Here is a 19921-nt window from a genome sequence, read left to right as displayed (position 1 = left end):
TACAACTGTCTGTTAAGGTGACAGCCAGAGTTAATAACGCTAAATATTAGTCACTAATTACGTTTGTGCTGTCAGAGGTGTATAGAGGGTTAGGAAGATGATTTTTAAAAAGGTCCTATCAACATATTTTATTTATATTAATATTATACTTCATACAGCCTTTTTTAGATATACGTTTGAACTTATTTGCATTTTATGTTTTAAAACTTAAAATAAGGTCTATGCACAATGAAGTAGAAGGTCTACATTATAACAACTAGACTCATCCTCTCAAAAGGTCGTGAATCATTTTAAAGTCGAAAAATAATGTAACTGTTTTTGACATTTGCTCCAGCAGAGGCAATTATAGTGGTTCTAGCGAAGCTTGAAATCTGGGAAAGGTGTCTGGGATAAAAATAAATAAATACATAAACAACGTACAGCTGCACCACCTCATGACATCAGCAGGTGGCAGCAACCATTTTTGAGCAGTTGAGAAGTGAAAGATTCTCGAAAAGCACCAAAAACTGAAACTTTTTTAATGTTTTCACGAGAGAACAATAATTTTGCAGAATATGGGACATTACAAAGGATAGATGATGTTCATTGTTCAGGCTGTGCTCATTGCTTTTTTTCTTTTTCTTTTTTACCAGCCGAATGGGCAGTAGCAGCAGCACAGAGCCCCTCATGCGCTGGAGCAATGATCACCCCAGGTCTCGTCCACACTTCTTTAGCCAACTGTCTGGTCAGACCTTTTATAACAATGAGTATGGACATCTGTCCGAGGACGGCTTCTGCGACTTCTTCTCCTCACCGGACGCCCTGCGTCTCGCCTCCTCAAATGTGTGAAACCAAAATCCAGGGATGGACAGGACATGGTTAGATCATGGACATGAAAAAATACTGTATTTAAGACATGTATCTCATACTACTTTACTGTCTGGGGCTGCTGCCTCAAAACTATGTACCTTGAGTTTTTTATACACGCCACTGGGGGGCAGCATTAAGTAAAAAAAATATTTTCAATTTACCTTTATTTTTAAAATCTTTTTTAAACAGAGTATTTTTCCATTATTTTTACAAAAGGAAATATAAGGGAAGAAATAAAGATGTGAAGTATCCACTTACTGGTGTCTTTGTTATTTTTAAATATTTTAAATAAAATAATGATGGCGACAGACGAGACAGACTAAAGACATCTCTGGGCTAAACAGCTGAATGAATGGTAATTAGTGTGAATGAATGGTAATTATTGGCCGTGTGTCACTCAGTGGAGGAGGATACCTGAGTCCGTGACCGAGGCGCCAGTGACGGAGGTAAACACAAGGACGTGGGCCGTATAAAGCAGTGAGTCACTGAGCAACTCTTATCAGAGCTGGACGCAAGCGTCGCACCGCCCTCTCCACCAGCTGATGAAACACGATCAAAGTCTAACCACAGGCTTATAATTATTAAACATGACATACTCGTAATGTAAAGCCAGGTTTACATGATCATGTCGTTACCGCTCGACTGGGACAACAATTACCAAGATGACTCATGTGAACGGTGTGTGAATGAACTTTTAACTTAAGAAGATCTTTGACAGAACATAAAGAAGGTAGATTTAATAAAAAGGCCAATAAAAAAAGATTAAAAAAAACAATTAAATTGAGACATAACAGTGACTTGTGGCACAGTCCAACGACAACAAAACAACTGACCTTCATTAAAAAGAGGACTTTGCCCTTGATCTGAGTTATACAGTAACAAAAGAATTACTCATAGACACATGTAACAAAACAACAAAACCTTTTTCCTAGTAACTTCATATGGTCTCAGTAAACATATCTACGTCCTAAAAAATTAAAATTAAAGTCCAAAAATAAATGTAAAGAATGTACCGTTTTAAAAGAAGTTTGCTAAAATAATTAGGGAAAACTGGGTCAAAACAAGTGTAGGATGAAACCTACATGATGTAACCAGCATGAAAAGAAGTGACACAACCGGACATGAAGGCAAACAATGACAATGCCATCTGATTCAGACCTTCCAGTGACAAGCAAAGCACTTCGATGTTTGGCAACAAACTTCTGACATTATACTTGACCTCATGATTAACATTTCCTTCAAAACATAACATGACAAAATTACAATAAATTCCCAGAGCGTTGGCTCATCTATCATTCCTGACTAGCTTGATTGACATTTGCCCCTAAATATCCGCACATTAATCAGTCTCTTTCTCGCTTCTAAAAATATTGACCGGTTTGAACCCTGAAACCGAGTAGTGTAGACTTTTCTGGCGCAGTAACAAAACAGTCTTCTTTTGCCTCTCGACATCTAAGACGAAGGAAATGGACATCTGATACTGGGCAACTGCACGTCACGGGCAAATGCAGCCAGGGCAGCTTCAAAAACATTCTGCCACGTAGCCTGGATCAAAAGTGCAAGCCATTTCATCAGTCAATGTGATGAGATTTAAAAAAACAAGGTCTTGATTTAGCTGAGAGGCTAACGTCAGTGGGAGTAAAAGGGGAGCAAGTTTCAGGACATTTTGCCAATCTGTATTTTCTTCCATGCTTCTGATGCCGTGAATATACAGGAGTCGATTATCCCGGCGACAGTGAACGTCCCTCCAACAATGGCACATATCTACAAAAGAAAAAGAAAGGAGTGGGTTTCAACACTTAAAAATAGCTCGACATCAGCTGACAACAACAGTCTCCAGATTGAGGCAGAATCTACCAAAGCGTGACTCAGTTACTTTGGCTGTGACTCATGATCACACTGTAAGCACACTCATCTCTGATCCAGGCTCAAGTCACCGTGAACTGAAACAAAGCTTAAGACAAACAATGGAAACACTGATGATCAAAGCAGCCAATTGGATCATGGTGCTGGATCCGTCAGAGGGAAGTCTTCCTGATTGGATGAGGGTTTCAGGAGATCCACATCGGTGTTTTGGTGACAAGAACCAAGACTCGAGAAGAGAATGGTTAACCTCTTAACCCCCGCCTGAACCGAGCGCATTTTCTCCAGTTTGGCTTTACCCAAATTTAAAAGCTTCTCGGAAAAAAAGCGTCAAAATTGTGACCAAACGAGGATGAAAACACAACAAAAAAGTGACAAAAAATGACTATAAAAGTGATGAAAAAGCGACAAAAAAAAGCGAAAAAACAAGTGATGAAAAAAAAAAAAAATGCTTTAAAAATGTGACAACAAAGGGGCAACAATGCGACAGAAAGTTACACTCGGAGGCATTATACACTGGCCTATAGGCTGTAAACTCTCCGGTCAAGAAGCTTTTAAGATTCAGGTAAAGCCGAACTGGAGGAAATATGCTCGGTTAAGGCGGGGGTTAAGAGGTTAATAAAAGACCACAATAGGTTATCTAGACATTTCATATTTAATTATATGAATAAACCTTGTAAGGAAATATGAGGAAATCCTAGGACTCTTGCCTAAAACAAAGTATATAAAGCTACCGTACTATCTGCTTTATCATCTGTCCCCTATGATGGAGGCTGACCAACCGAAGGTGCTTTAGAAAACTAAAAGTCTTTCTTTGATTGGGATAAACTAAACAAAAAACTTTGGAAGATCGTCACAAGGTCAAAGCACAATTCAGCTTCATTTTGTTATAAAAGAGTTTGTATTTACAGTCTTCCAGAAGGATTTCAAAATGTGAGGTTTTGGTAATACACTAGGCAGGATGGAAAAAGGACCTTCGTCTTGAACTACAATCTATTGTATAAGCAACTTTTCCCATCTTTCAATGTTAGTCAAACTCACTGTTGTGATGAAGCGATAGAAAGGTTGTCTCCTCTCCGTGTACTTGACTGTGATTGGACTCAGATCGTATCTAAACCAGATGGCCGGGATGATCCTGCCCGTGTGACTGTAGGCAACATACTCCTATTGGGGCAAGAAAAGAAACATGAGGTAAATGTAATGAAAACAGATCCCACTCTGTTAAAGTTAGTGATTTCCTACTTATAAAGACATTTCAGTTTCATCAGACGTGCCAGAGACTTTATGGGCAATACTTTTTGAAATTATTTCCTCACACCCTCCTCCCACTTTGGAAGCCTGTGAGTTCCAGTGTTATTAGTCCAAATCCGTGCCCATCAACAGTTCGAAGAAATGCCTTTATGACCTGTTTACATCTAGTTTCCAGTGACTGAGGGTACGCCATTACTTCAGGGCGAGTGCACGGACCATCAACAATACAAGCTTTGGTCACAGTATGGAGTGGACATGTACAGACATATACCCAAGATGAACACAGTGAGTGTAGATAGTAATGCGAACGCTTCTGGCCTCTTATTGCAATTCAATTCTGTAGTAGTCTCACTATAAAATCAAGTTTAACCTCTTATTCCGCCCCTTAACTGAGTGTTTTACAGCTTACAGCCTATAGGCCACTGTAACTTCTCATTTGAAAGCTAAGACTTAGACAAACTGATCTAATCTGATCTTTTTCCTTGCGTTGTTACTTTGCTTTTCCATCTAATTTTTGCCACTTTTGTTGAGTTTGTGTCACTTTTTTGCTGCACCTCCATCACTTTTTTGTCACATTCTTGTTACTTCTTTTGTTGCTCTTTTGTGCCTTTTTTCTGTCACTTTTTGATACTTTTTTGTTGTGTTTTCATCCTTGTTTTCTTCTTGTTTTTGTCACTATTCTGATACTTTTTTGTTGCATTTCATCCTTGTTTTCTTCTCATTTTTGTCACTATTCTGATACGTTTTTGCTGCATTTCATCCTTGTTTTCTTCTTGTTTTTGTCACTATTCTGATACTTATAGATTTGGGTAATGCCAAAGTGGACAAAATGCTCGGTTAAGGCCTTTGTTAAGAGGTTAAATACATTTGAACAGGTAAAATAAATAAATAAATGGAAATAAATGACAAAAAATAAATAAAAAAATAACAAAAATTTCATAGTGATAAGTATCCAGGTCCAATAAGACAAATGCCAACCTATTCAAAGGTGTGTTACTTTTGAGGTAAATCAAAAGTAAGGTATGATTTTTAAAAGGTAAATCATTTGCATTGCCCATGATATACTTTTCCACGGGGCACCGGTCAGAAAGAGTTAGTGTTGAGGACTCTGTGTTGGGGTCATCTTAGAGGTGGTGTTATGTCAGGCTTATTGTTATAAAGTTGAACGGCTGCCTGAGCCTTACTTCCCCCTCTGTGCCCTGAATGTAATGAGTGATGTTGGTGCGATACCTTATTGGCTACAGTGTACTGATAGGAGAACCTCTTTTTGCCCGATAGATCTTCATAAACCGTTGGGACAATCTTCAGTATGTAGTCGTGGGAGGCCAACGCTACACACACACACACACACGGGAGGAGAAAGTAGAAATGCACTTTTACTTATTTAAGGTGACTCAGTGCAGCCCTTATTTTATGTTGCAGTATCAGCTGTTTCCACTGTCCGTCGAGCGTCCCGTATCATGCATCATGTCAACACACAGTAAATGTCAGCGGAGGGTTTAGTGGGCACAGGTGCAGTGTGGGACTTACGGTTTGATGAAAGCCTGTCAGCGCCTCCTAATGCATTAAACGCCCCCTGGACCTTTAGTACCTGTCCACAAAAGAACAAGGAAATGGGGTTGTATAAATGTATTTCTTTAAAAGCTCAAATTACTATAAAATGTAAGAAAAACAACAACAATTGGACTGGGTATAAAAGAGCATTTCCATTGTGATCCACCTGTAGCTTTTCTCCAAAGGCCAGCTTATGGATGGTATGGGTCATGTCAGGGCTTTGTGGCTGGGCTGTGGCACTATGGGTCGACACATGGAAGTTTCCGGGTACCTAAACACACACAAAAGTACAAATAAAGTTGAGAAGTTACATTGTGAAAAGAGAACTTGCACTCTTAACTCGTCACCAATTTTACAGGAAGGTGGAAAATCAGTACTCGCCGTGTTCGGAAAGACCGACACCCCGGATTTGTTTTTTTTGCATATTTTAACCTGGGTCTGAGTTAATAATTTGACATGTTATGGAACAAGTGACGCAACAGATTAAGAGATGAGGAAGAAGCAGGTTCCGAGTTTCCAGCTGGTTTGGTCACAATACATTTAATTCCACTCACTTTGTTGATGCTGAAAACTCCCTCGAAGCGACAGCCAGTGCCTTGACTTAGGGGGACCTTCATAGAGTTGTCGATGTGGCCGACCTCATGGCGCCCCATCTCATCCTGGATGTCCAGCCCCACCACTGTAAAACGCAGACCGATTTAAAACACCATGTACTTCTTTATATTTTAACTAATGTGCAAAGTGCTATGACATCAAGACTACAGTAAGTTTTCACACCCCTCTTTTTTTTCATTTGCTATTTTGAAATATGACACTGAAAAGAAGATTTTGATTATTTATTTCATTATGATTCTGAAGCTTTAAAGAGACTGGACCTTTAAACAAATGTCATTCACCACAGACCTAAATTATAAAGCTTCAATAACAGCACAACTGAAAGCGGACTTCAAAACTATTTTCTATTTTATACATTTTTAAAGGGCAATGAGTGTTTTGTTTTCTTTGTCATCAATACAAATACATGTATAAATAGGTCTGAAATCTCTCTGGACCCACTGTGATGCCGTCATGTTTTGGCGCAGCGGTGTAGTCTGTTTATGGGGTGTCCAGTGGACGAGCACCTTGAACCCTGCTCATGTCCTGTGACATTCAAAATGAGCCAGGCCCAGTATAAATATATGATGTAAATAGAAGTGTGGATGTGAGCTACTTCTCCTTATAAAGTTTTCTGCAGTGGAAAAGGGGACATGGAACAGAGGAAATTATTGTTTTTATTTTAAGTTGTTCTGCTTTTCCTTGATGTCATGAATCACCGCACAGCACTTTTAAATGTCAAAGGAGAGTTAGCATTTTACGTGAGACCAGAGCCCAGAGAAAGTTACAGAATTTCAACTTTCCATAAGAGGGTATCCAGTATCCACGAAGTAAATCGACCCACTAATCTAAATCAGGCTCGTTACAGTTTGCCAACACTGGCTTGAGAGTATTTCAGAGTAAAGACAGTGCAGGAAAGTTAACCTGCGTTACCATGGCGCTAGCTACTGCTTTGATCTCAAAGAATGTCACATGAACTGTTTATTCCTATGGGGTAGATGATTATTAATAATTAACTCCATTTATAGATTCCTGCAATTCCTGCAAACTCATAAATAATCTGCTTAGATGAGAAACAACTTAAAAGTGCAGCAGTTACGATGGTTTAGATAGTTGCCAATGGAACGGGAATGATTTTTCTTGCCTTGGACTTTTACGTTTCATACAGTTACAGTGGCACAGTTAGTAGAGCGGGTCGTCTCCTGATCAGAAGGTCGGGGGTTCGAATCCCTGCTCCCGCAAAAGCACACTGTCGTTGTGTCCTTGGGCAAGACACTTCACCCTACTTGCCTCCAGTGTCTGTGTACATTGGTGTATGACAGAGAGTGAATGGGTGAGTGGTACCTCACTGTAAAACGCTTCGGGCCTGATGAAGGTAGGAAAACGCTATACAAGTTGCGTCCATTTACCATTCAAGTGTTTGTTTGTTTTTTCATTAAAAGTGTATAAAATGTCTTATTTTAAGCAAATTAGTGCTTGTTCTATTCAACCTCATTTACAGACCAGGTAACACTTTATTTTGCAGTACCCTTGATACCTTGTTCCTAACTAAAATTAGTACAATGTAATGTGCTCTGTAACAATGTGTAATAACTTGTACCTCTGGGTTAGATACACAATGGAATAATATGTATTTGTAGTTTGTAGGTACATAATGTAATAAGAAACTCTAACCTTGAGCTCTAACCCTAAGGGTCTCGTGTCCTATTACTTTATGTACCGACAAAATACTAATACAAGTTATTCCATTGTGTATCTAACCCATAGACACAAGTTATTACAGATGGTTACAGAGAGCCCATTACATTGTACTAAATTTAGGTACATGTATCAAGGGTACAGTAAAGTAAAGTGATACCACAGACCAAACCTTCTGTGAAATTATTGTGATGTATTTCAGTCATTTCGTTTTTTTAACCTTATGTTTACTTTGACCCAGACACTGTAAACTTTGTACAATTAGATTAGACCAAAGACCAGACTATTGCCCGGCAGCACAGCGGGCCAAGAATGATAGATGCATTGTTTTGTCTACATAGCAAGGGCCGTAACAACTATATAATGCTCTGTAAAATCTGAGGAAACAAGAGATATGGGAAAGCAGAATGTCGCTTCTCGGATCTGTGAAACTTCGGTTTGTTACTGGTTTTGCCTGATAAATCCGGTTCTGGACACGATTCGCTTATCTCCGGTCAGAGTTTTGCCATTTTTCAACTTCCACACTACTCAAAATCAGCATAAATTGTCTTGATTCAAGCATTTTTTTCAAGATAAGATTGCATTTTTTCCAACCCAATCCAAACTGAAGTTGGGAAGGGGAGAGCCGAGCTGGTGTGCCTCCATATTTGTACAAAGTAAGTACTGCACAAATAAACAAAGTCCCTATACGATCATCGAGAGTATCAGCTTTTGTGTGGGCTTGCCATGAGTCGTAACACACATGGGCAGCAGCTGTGTGTCGGCATGCCAACGCTTTGGTCGGGAGAAATCTGGACCCAATTTTCCACCCAAAGTATTTATTAGCTTTGCCATTTTTGGAGATCGCTGGGATTGAATCAGCATGTGTGTTTCTGGTGTGGTAGTCGACTGTGTAATTTGTCACGGGGCATAGTTTCAAAGGAGAGTCATGAAGCGCCCAAAGCCAACCGACTCCTCTGATGTTTAGGTCAGAGAATCTGCAAAATAACGGATTTCTCTTTGGTACATTTATTAGTCTTTGGTGTAGGACTCAGCTTACATTTGTGTACAAGTTTGGGAAAGCTGAATAATTGTTTGGAAATGTATGCTTTGTTTCTCTGATTCTATAAAGACTAATTCATTAAAATACAGGTTCAAGCTTTATCAAGTTAAAATAAACTCCCGGTGCATGTTTTTACACAGCAAACTGAAAATATATGGAGTAACGATCCTCTATTGTTGTACACCGCATACATTAAATGGGACACAGGGGTCTTTATTCTTTATGTCAAGTCCAGACCAAACACAGACGGGGCCCACGGCATAGACTCTGGTGTTATCTAGAAGCACGCCACATCACAGGCACGTAAACAAACCATTATGGGGCTCCGATAGGCTGTGCTTTTATCTGAGGCATCATTCATCTCCCGCCAGTCCCCGCTGTGTCACGCTGGAGGCCATGGCCAACCAACCGAGTTATGACATAGATAGCGTTTGATAACAACCAGAGTGTGCTGCCAAAACAGGCCGCAAACAAAGGCAAGACAAGGGAAACAGGAAGAGTGTGTGTGCGTGTGTGTGTGTGTGTGTGTGTGTGTGTGAACTGTAAAAGAGGCTCACGGTCACAGCTGAGGTTTGGCAAACTGATGTTTAAGCTGACTTCTATCTTCCCACCGCTGTCTTTGTCCGGGTCGTCCACATAAAGCTCGTTTACACTGGAGGAGGAGGAACAGTAAAATGAGCAAAGTAGGCATGACATCAGATGCAGATATAGTGTGGTTTGATTTTTTTTACAACCTTGGAGCTGAACTAATTCCTTTTTTTATACTTTAAAGTAGGGCAGGGCGATATGGCCTAAAATCTATATCACGATAGAAAAAAAAAAGAAATATCACGATAACGACATATTTGATGATATAGTTGACAATGGACACATTTCTTCAAAATCCCAGCATTACGCCTATTGGGAAGATAAATTAAGTGATATTCTAAACATTCTTTTTTTTTTTTTTTTACGGCATACATATAACAGTTTACATCCTTGATTTAATTTTACTTTTTAAGCACCTGTCCCCATGTTCTACAGTCAGAGTTTATGCTGCTCTGACGGAACATAAATTATATCGTATCCACAACGATACCTAAAATTACAACGAAAACGAAATGCAAGACGATATGGCCCACCCCTACGTTAAAGCAGAACTAAGTAACTCATGCCCCTAGAGGCCATAAGCGCCACTGCAGGTGTCGTAGCCATGTTGCGTTTTTTTTGCTCATTATCCGTGGGAGTAAATACTACGCTGACAGAAAAGACAAAGGGAGAGAGAGAGATATTCTACATTGTCCCACAACCCAATTACACAAGAGAGATCATTTTCACTCAAACTTGGCTGTAAATACTGTTTAAGTGGCGCGAGCCCACAGTTGCCAGTTTGCCTGTTGGCTGCTTCTTCATGATTCCATTAGTGCGTATTGCACTGCCGACCCGGAGGCAGGGAAGTTGCAAAGGTGGTTTTCTGGCCAGAGACACCAGGGGGAGATGAAAGACCCCCCAATCAACCAGAGAGACTACGGAAAGGATTTATTAAATGTAAACAAGTAACTTAGTTCTTCTTTAAAGGGGCTAGATGCAAGTTGGCCATTTTATACTCACTACTGCCACGTCAGGTCATAGTTGTAGCTGCACCTTCTATATTAAGCTTGTGCATGACGGCACTTCGGACCCGCAGTAACAACTTTTTGAGTGACGGTGCAGGATTTTAGAGGCAGTTGTGGTGAACAGGTCTGGGCTCATTCTACACCTTAGGACATGGCTGGAACATGTAGAGGGAGGAAAATACATAATTTTAACATTTTTAAACTCCGTATAGTCCCTTTAAGATCAGCAAGATTTGTGATTATTATTATTTGAAAGGACATTTTGATAACAAAGCCAGGACTCCCCTGAAAAAGAGATTCTTAATCTCAGTGGGACTAATCTGGTTAAATAAAGGTAAAAAAAAAAAAAAAGTGATAACAGGGTAACTGGATGGACCAAACATTATACAGGGAATGCATTTAGCAACTTGGTTTCCATATTATTACCAAGAAAATGCTTCACTCGTTTTCCTGCTTGTTACAGGTCTTTTTCTACTGTAGGTTAGGATTAGTCATTTTACCTCGATTTACCAAGTTATTCAAACTAGTCATACTATTATTACTATTACGTTTTAGTTTTACATAGTCATTCATTTAATTGAGTAATTTTTTACATTTCTCTGAAACGTCAGAAGTCTAGTTTTACATTACAGAAAGAACTTGCGCACTAAGTCCTGCTCTTTAACTCAAGACAATAATATTCACGCTATTTCCGTCTGACGACGCATCTTTTTTCGCCACACAGTCAAAAAGACATCACCGCCCAAGAGCATCACCCTTTGTCAGATTAAAAAGAGCATTCGTATGTCACTCATTGAGTAATTTCCTTCCTGCCTCTCCCTCCCAATGTCATCCCTTATTACAGAGCGCCAAGGGGCTGACGCAGTGCACAAAGCCAATTTCCTGAGAGAAAATTGACTCTTTTCATTGGCTACACCATTGGCTCCGTGTTATATGACATAATGAGGGCACTGACAACAATGAAGTGTCTATTGTGTATTTTGGGCCGAAAGTAAGGAGCCCATGTGGCGTCACAGTTTAGCAGTTTGATCTGGAGCCCGATCCAGGATATTACGCCAACACTTTGAGTTTTGATACTTACATTTCGGTGGCGATGAATCCAGTCAGCTCAGACAGAAACAGAAAGAGTATGAAGACGCAGCAGAGAATGGAAACTGCGGGGACAAGAGGAGAAATAATGAGCACCTGGGGAGATGAATTTTACCACAGACTTTATTCTAGTCTTTTGGTGAAAATTATTACAGGCTGTGTATGTGGGAAGTTTTTAATATATTTTATAAACATGACGTATCCAAGTTCACTGAATGATATGGGGAAAACATCAAATAATATGGACACCACTGATGATTCATTTATTCATGATTTCAAAACCGTTTTCATGATCCGTGCTTTGTTTCTCAACAGGATTTGCTCAATCGGGAATAGGGCTGGGTACCGTTAAACGATGCCAGTCTGGGATCGAGAAAAAAAGAACTGTTTAAAATTAAAGCATCGGCAGCGAGTACCAAAAAGAAATATTAAATCTTTATATTCAAGTTTTGATGCCGTTTTTCATCAACATTTAAAAGATAAAACAAGTAAAAGACAAGTGGAGAAAAAAAAATAATGGAAAATTTGGGGGGAAATGAAAAAAAGAAGAAAAAAAGGTGGGGGAAAAAAATAGACAAAAACAAACAATTCTTGAACTTAAAAAAAAAGAAAAATTCTGGGGAAAAATGGGGCGGAATTGGAAAACAAAAAAAACTTTTAAAGTGTTGTTTCCGCCCTTTTGTCGTTAAAGGAAGTTTAACGGAAGTTTATCAAACAAATGATAAAAATGCAAAAGATATTAAATGGAAGGAAAAGGAATACATTTACATTAATCTGTTTTATGGTTCTATACGACAAATATTTTCGTATAGGTAAAAAAACATCGTTAAAGTACTGGTATTTTTTTTTTAACGGTACTCGGCCCTAATCAGGAAGTAGAATGACCAGAATAACCAGACACTGCTTACTGAGATCAATATGCAGCAAATCCAATTACTTGCGACCCAAATCCCTGCACATGTCCCCAATAAAGTTCCAATTAAAACTAGTGCCTCCATTACTTGAATTCTTGAGGTTCTGAGCTTTCAAATTAGGTCTTTTTTTTAAGTCTTTTAGGTCACAGAAACATCTGGAGATCCAAATATAGTGCTTTAAAACTTCACTGACGAACACTCCCACTGTTAGTTTGCATGTTAAAGTCCGAGTAAGACCGAACAAGGATTAATAGGCACGGTGCTTTGAGTTTAATTTGAGCTACAGAGGAGATGAAGCAAATGACCACGTGAAGGAATGACTGATCTAAGCTGTTAACATGATTGAAATCACAGCGGCGTAACATTTTTACCCTAAATAGACGTTTTACTGGGGATGTTAGTTCTCCTATTACGCACACTTACAAAACCCCTCCTACACCAATTACACATTAAATGCCAGCGCGGCAGGCAGCTATTACAAATCTGTCTGAGAGGTGAGCTCATGTGAAGTTCTTCCAAAAAAACCAAAGATGGAGGACAAACAAGGAGGATTAACATAAATGCTGTACAATGGGTTGCTTTTCCTTTCTGTATCACAGGCTTTAACCCCCGACTTAAACTTTACTGAATGAGAGCCATGGACTGGGTATGAATATTTAGGATCACTTTGAAGTTATTAAGATTTTCTGTGTAGATTGCTTTTCCAAGAGAAAACACATCTATGAAGGAAAGCAAGTGACATCACATCATAGCAACAGCATAGCAACAGCCAAAATGAGCGTCAAGGAAGCGGTTTGCTTTACACTCAGTTTGAGGGTTTAGAAGAAATGATAGTGCAAACCCTCTATCGGTGTCTTGATGGAAGTGTGCCTTAAAAAAAAACATTCTACTTTCCTATTAATTCATGATTTCACACAGTCCTTTTGTTTACGAATTTGCCAATGTTGCATGACCTACTTTTGAAGAGAAAAGTAAGACGGGCTGTAAAACTTAATGGTTTACTTCATGAATAATCAAAATATTATAAACCGGTTTTAATCGCGTCATGTGTTTTGACCTTTGAACACACAAATGGATCCCAAGTGCACACATTGCCTAATAGTGCACCTAAATTACACATTACAAATGGTAAGGAGTCGGGCCTTTCACATAGATTTTCAAGAGTCATTAGTTATTGAAAGGATAATTAATGAAATGTGAGCACTTATTTAAAATTAGGAAGACAAGATTGAGTATCAGATTGCTCCAAAACTAAAAAATAAATAATAGATCTGAAATCTGTCAATTGCAAATCACAGCAAAAGGTAAATCAGTCGCATTAACCCTGAAATAATGAGGCCAAACTTAATCTGGAGTGGGTAAAGGGCAGGCATGTGCGGGTGTCTGCTTCACTTCATGTGTCAAATTGATCGTGTGTCGAGATAAAAATGGAGGGCGGTGATCTGAGCGGCTGTGGTTTGGCTGGTCTGGAGAGGAGGCTCGGGCAGAAAGCCCTCACTCAGCAGGTGAGTATGTGTTTACGTGGCAACTGTCGCCGGGGATCGCAGTGTCACGTGACCCGCGCGGTTGGCAGGATGTCACATGACCTTGTGGTTAGCAGGGCGTCAGAGCCAAACCTGCGGTCGGAGCAGGCTTTACATAAGGCTGATGTTTAACTAACAAACAATGGGGTGTGTTGCTATGACTATGACACATCTAGGACACTAATGCAGGTTCTCCTGACACAATAATTCTTCTCAGGTTACTACAGTACGGGATTAACAGCGCTCAAAGCAAAAGGGTTAGCGATTTCAAACCAAAGCTCTTCACTAGAATCAGTTTTCAGACATGGCTGTATCATAAGTCTCCAATATTGTTCAAAGAGAGGAGAAACTGAATGTTAGCTCACACTGAGTGATATTAATATATAGGTACAGGTATATTGACTGACTGATCAGTTTACCCAAAGGACGGCTGTGGCTACAATAGACGCACCACCCAGTATGGCGTGAAATATTAATGACTACATTGTGGTGCTTGTAAAGTGTAATACAAGTGTAAGCCATTATTACTAGTAGTCGTCGTCGTACTGTGGCTCATGTTTCAAAATAAATCTCAGCTAAACGACGAGTGAGTTCTTTCCACTCCCTGAACCATTGATCTCAAGTTTCCACTTTGTTCTTCCAAAGTCCAAACTCCACCTCCGGAAATGAGCAGTAACTTCAATAAGACTGGCTGTTCACCTGTGGATTAAAAAAAGCATCATGGAGATATTTGCAATTGGCCAGGGATTTTAGCGTAATCCGATTCAAAGTTGATTAAGTGCACAGCCGTAGTACAGTATTAGCCTTGCACTTTACAGAATTGTATAAATCGCCTTCTTCATCCAGCCACCTGAAAGTACATTTTACGTTCACTCACAAAATGTGTCTTTCCTCCTCATAAGACCAAGGCTTATTATAGGAGACATCATAATACAAAAAGAAAATACACAAAAAGTGAGTGAATGGAATGTGGCCTTTACACAAATGGAACTGAAGCTGATAAATAGAGAGAAAAACAGCAAGCAAAAAAGCCCTGAAAGCAGACAAGGGTCACATATTTGACCTTTTGTAAGCGAGGATCTGGTATTCTCTGATGGCTGCATAAACTCGCTGCACTCAGGCCCAGACGTTGCACTCGAGGCGGTGGAGACAGGAAGGGAGTCGACCATGTACAGGAAGTGCTTCCTTACATACTTCCCTCTGGGTGGGAACTGCGCTGTGCCATTAGTGAACATTCCCACCGCATCCATCCAAGAAACTTGTTCATCATGTGACCAGCTGAAATCATCACTGTTTCACACATCTGTTTCTGACTTTATGCTTGCCCTTACAATCCTTCCAGCCGGCCAACACTCGCTCCGGCGCCAGGAATGCATCACAGCATTCTTTATATCCCCTGAATCAGCCATAATCAATACCTTCTTGATCCAACAATGACTTTTGGATGACAAATAGGAAAACACAGGCCTGACTAAAACACGATTCAGAATTCCCAGTGATGATGCGTTCAGGGCCTGCAGCAACAAAACACGGATCATTATCATTCCTGACGGACTGGTTGCGCCACGTCAGGTATGGCACTACACTGTTGACAACACACATACAGGACGAGCGGTTACTTGTTGAATACCTGTTGAAATATTCCGTGAATACTCCACGTCTAAGGGGGCGCTTACTGGCATTTTCTTCATACCACACCAATAGCACTGTTAGCTCATACACCAGAGATTCTTAAGTGTTTGCTTATTAAGATGGTTGGCATTGACATGAAGATTAGCCTGAAACAAAGGTCTACAAGGTCATCCTACGCCTGATAAACTGAAGAGAAGATAGAGAACAAGAAAAGGGGCGGTATGTAGTTTAAAAAAGGTACTGAAATCACAAGTGAAAGTGAGTCACCATAAGACGCAGATGCGCGGACAAACCATGCCTCACGTCACTGATAAGAATGTGAGAGTGGGCACGTGCCTGGGTTTTGATGACTATATTGATCAGTTATATTTAGGTTAGGTGAAACTGATTTTAATCATAAGACCTGGCAAACCCAAAGTGTTGGTCTCGGTCTTTCTGACTGGAGAGTGGATAATTATCTCAAAAACAACACAACTTTAAGGGATGTCAACCTCTTAACCCCCGCCTTAACCCAGCACATTTTCTCCAGTTCGGCTTTACTCAAATGTAAAAGCTTCTTACAGCCTATTAGCCAGTGCCTGTGTTGTTGTTTTCATCATGTTTGTCGCTTTTTCATCACTTTATCGTCATGTTATTGTCGGTTCATTTTCATCTCTTTTTTTGACGTTTTTGAAGTTTTTATCTGGGCAAGGCCAAACTGGAGAAAATCTGCTTGGTTTAGGTGAGGGTTGAAGGAACAGGCCACCGTTTTTACATACTGAGATATGTTCTTACCTGAGCTTAAACAAGTTGATAGGTACCTGTCTGGTCTTTGTGCATGCCCTCAGTCAAGGGAAAAAGACTAAAGATGTTGTTAGAATTTAGCCTCTCCCAATATATTCCTATAGCTCCAAATGGGCGTGAAGTTAGAAGCGACCAAGCTCTTCCACAGGCATGCAAAAAAGACAAGACAGGTACGTATCAACTCGTCTAAACTCTGGTAAGAACATATCACAGTATGGAAGAACTGTGTGCCCTTAGTCACGCAAAAAGACCAAAGATGTTGTTAGCATTTAGCCTCTCCCAATGTGTTCCTATATCTCCAAACGGGGGTGAAGTAAGAGGTGGCCAAGCACTTCCAAGGGCACGCACAAGAACCAAACAGGTTCGTATCAACTCATCTAAGCTCAGGCAAGAACATATCTCAGTATGGAAAAACAGTGGCCTGTTCCTTTAAGGACAAACATTACATTTGTATCAATATAATCTGATATTTGTAGGGAAAAGTGCAGTCTTTTGTGATCCTATATGGTTCTTTTATTGTTTGTTTTTTTATAGATTTTTCCTTTCCTTCCTTTTTTTTATTATTATTGTAAGGGGACCAAGTAACGCAGAATAAGTATATTATAATGTATGTATGTATTCATCACTCACTCATTTTTATATATTTATTACATTTGTGAAACACTCAGTTCCTTCAGTTGAACATTATTACTGTGGTAAAGTTTAATACAGCAGACAAGTAAATATTAGTGAGTTGTTGTTCGTGCTGAGGGCTACTTACTGAAGGCTCCTGTGTACGTGGGCTGGGTGAGATCTTTTGGCACTTTCCTGTAGATATCAAATCTGCAAAAATAAAGAGGAAAGGTGGAAAAACACAAAAGGAGATGGTGAGAGATTTTTTTTTTTTTGAAAAGAGGGAGGAACTACAGTACGGGCTGAGAAAAGCAGCACATTGTGTCCTCGTCGGCCTGCGCAATATTACAGAACTGTGTTGGAATGTTAGCTTTGGAGAGGGGCCCAGACGAACGGAGGAGAACGGCTCTTACAAGACACCACCTCACCCACTGTGGGCTTTGTGGTGCCGACCTGACCCCAATTCACTTTCTCAACAAACCCGCCAAATCCCCACACAGCGCTGGAAAAACAAACCAAGCCAATCAACGTTAAGAATGTACCAGGACTTTCATCATCGATATTAATCATTTTAGTTCAAAATCTTTACAAAATACATGCTACTTTAAAGCCACACCGTGTCGAATTTTAGCATTTATTTAGCATTTATTTTGTGACAGATATTTCGTAATTGAAAAATACCTCATAAATGTACAAACAAACATGTGCTTTTGATGTGAGCGGTTCAGCTCTCCCAAGACATGACTGTAACTTTACCAGGAGAGGGTACGTCTCCAGCTCGTCGCCATGGAGATGTGACTAAAGTCAGGAGAATTTGGGATTTAAATATGTTATGTTCTCATCCAAATCCATTCTTTGATTACTCACTGCAGAAATAGCCTTGTCTGCGTCATTAGGAGAATGTTTTGTACTGATGGCAACAGTATAGTCCAAAATGTTGCGCAGTGTGCCTTTAAAAAAAAATACAAATCTTTAGAATGTTGAGTTATCAGTAAGAGACTATTTCACCAACAGAGTTAAGGTTTAGTTTCACTGTTGGGAAACGATACCTGCGGGGCGGTGATCAATACATCATATGGAATATAGTATTGAGGAACCTGCATCGTGATATGCAAATAATCATTTAAAAAAAATCTATTTAACATGCTTGCTTTGACCTGAGATTTTATTGAGAGCTGATCACAACACACACACAAACTATGCAAGTTTTAAAGCCGCAAAAAGCTACTCTCTCTGATTTTGTTTTTTGCATTTAGCTCAGTGTGCATCACCTTTTTTGGTAGTGAAAACTATTTTACCCCAAACTCTGTTGAGTAAATAAACAATTCCCAGTCTGAGGTTTGGTGCACTTCTTACAGTGGACACAAAGAGGAAAGAGGAGGGCAGCCCAAGTCCTTGCTTGTGTACGCTTTAGCTCAGTTTGTCCTGTTTATAACAAAAACCCTTGTGCGTCTTCCCCTTTCAATGATCTCATCAAATGGCAGATCTGTCAGGAAGACCTGGACAAACTGTAAGACATAGGTTGCCCCTTAGGAGGACATCTATCTCTACAGCCAGAAAAAAAGAAAACAAAATACAATGCCACAGACTTTGATTTTGGGGGCTATTATAATTTTACTGACACAAAAAACATAAGACCACCCGTAATATATACAGTACACATTCATTTTGCAAGCGGAAGGCAACTGTCTTCAGTTAAGTCAAGACGATCTAAAAGAAATGGGCTCTGTGTTATTTCTAGGGGAGTCCTGGCCTCAAAAGAGAACCTACGTGTTTTATAGTGGTCGGGGGAAACCAGAGAATCCAGGGGAAAACTACGCAGACATGGGGAGAACATGCAAACTCCACACAGAAAGGCCCCGTCTGACCCGGGACCTTCTGGCTGTGAGGCACAAGCACTAACTGCTGCACCCCTGTGCGCCCTCAGTGGCTGAGTAGCTAACACTCTTGCCTCACAACAAAAAAGCCCCAGGTTCAATTCTCCTGCCAAGAGGAGGATTTGAATGTTCTCCCCGACTATGTCTTTTAGCTGGCTGGAAATGCCTTGGGATCCCCAAAAAGAGCTGTGAGAAGTGTCTGTGGAAAGGGAAGTCTGGACATCTCAGTTTACAGTAGACAGCTGCCTCCGTGACCCCGCCCCGGATAAAGCTGAAGAAAATGGATGGATGGATGAAAGTTCCGTGTCTATCCTGAAGACAATTACCAGTTACAAGACGCAAAACAATTTTGCTGAGTCAACTGGAGACAATCCGGTAAAATCATGGCGTTTTGGTCTTCATGAATGTTTGCATGCAGGTAAACTCCATTTAGCCTGATGGCAGCCTGATACTCCCAGATATAGAGAACTCACTGTTGATTTGCCTTAAAAAGACAAGAGTGGATCCGAGCTGAGGTTACAAAGAGCTCAGTTTTCAGCTGCAGCAGATTGGTTGATGGCTGGTGCATTTTAGATGTTGGGGATGAAGTTATATGGAAGCGCTAAATCTGTCTGGAGCAGTCACATGAGGGGCGATGGACAGCTTTATGTGAGCTGTAAATAGCCACAACCGGATGTAGGTCTTCTGGCTGTTTAAAATGTGGACACAAGATACACAAGGGGGTATTCACATAATCAGATTACAGTTCAAAATAGATCAGGGTAATGTCACTAAAGATATCATTTAAGGCAACTTTCCTCAAAGGTAAATTTGATTTTGGGAAGAATATTCAGAATCAGAATGGTTTTTATTGCCTTGGTTAGTGAACAGATTCACAAACTAGTTTTTTCTGTCATTGACTTGACTCATTTGACCAAAATCTTTCTCTTCACAATTATGTCCATCTTTACACATAGTCACAATAAAATCTTACATACTAAATCTACTTGCTTTGGGCATTGTGGTGTCTTCTTTTTCTTGTTGATAGTGTAGTTACAATAGGATA

General features: G+C 40.0%; 2 protein-coding genes across 2 annotated transcripts in view; one reads left to right on the top strand and one right to left on the bottom strand.

The window, feature by feature from the left end:
• Positions 1-2086, top strand: part of flt4 (fms related receptor tyrosine kinase 4) — a 55486-nt gene extending 53400 nt beyond the window's left edge. Inside the window, exon 30 of the mRNA XM_079556750.1 lies at positions 633-2086. Within this exon, the coding sequence (XP_079412876.1) occupies positions 633-828 (196 nt within the window). The 3' untranslated portion in view covers positions 829-2086. The remainder of the gene's footprint in view (positions 1-632) is intronic.
• Positions 2087-2092: 6 nt separating this feature from the next.
• ergic1 (endoplasmic reticulum-golgi intermediate compartment 1) overlaps positions 2093-19921 on the bottom strand; it is a 19647-nt gene continuing 1818 nt past the window's right edge. The window contains exons 2-10 of the mRNA XM_079556775.1: positions 17148-17209; positions 11528-11600; positions 9409-9503; positions 6072-6196; positions 5684-5788; positions 5494-5554; positions 5194-5294; positions 3754-3876; positions 2093-2613 (exon numbers count right to left, since the gene is read on the bottom strand). Coding sequence (XP_079412901.1) covers positions 2506-2613; positions 3754-3876; positions 5194-5294; positions 5494-5554; positions 5684-5788; positions 6072-6196; positions 9409-9503; positions 11528-11600; positions 17148-17209 — 853 coding nt within the window. The 3' untranslated portion in view covers positions 2093-2505. The remainder of the gene's footprint in view (positions 2614-3753; positions 3877-5193; positions 5295-5493; positions 5555-5683; positions 5789-6071; positions 6197-9408; positions 9504-11527; positions 11601-17147; positions 17210-19921) is intronic.

The sequence above is a fragment of the Gobius niger genome (assembly GCF_951799975.1).
Source record: "Gobius niger genome assembly, chromosome: 5".
NCBI classification, from domain to species: Eukaryota; Metazoa; Chordata; class Actinopteri; order Gobiiformes; family Gobiidae; genus Gobius; species Gobius niger.
The sequence above is the reverse complement of the archived record's forward strand: the minus strand, read 5'-3'. Positions and strand labels throughout refer to the sequence as shown.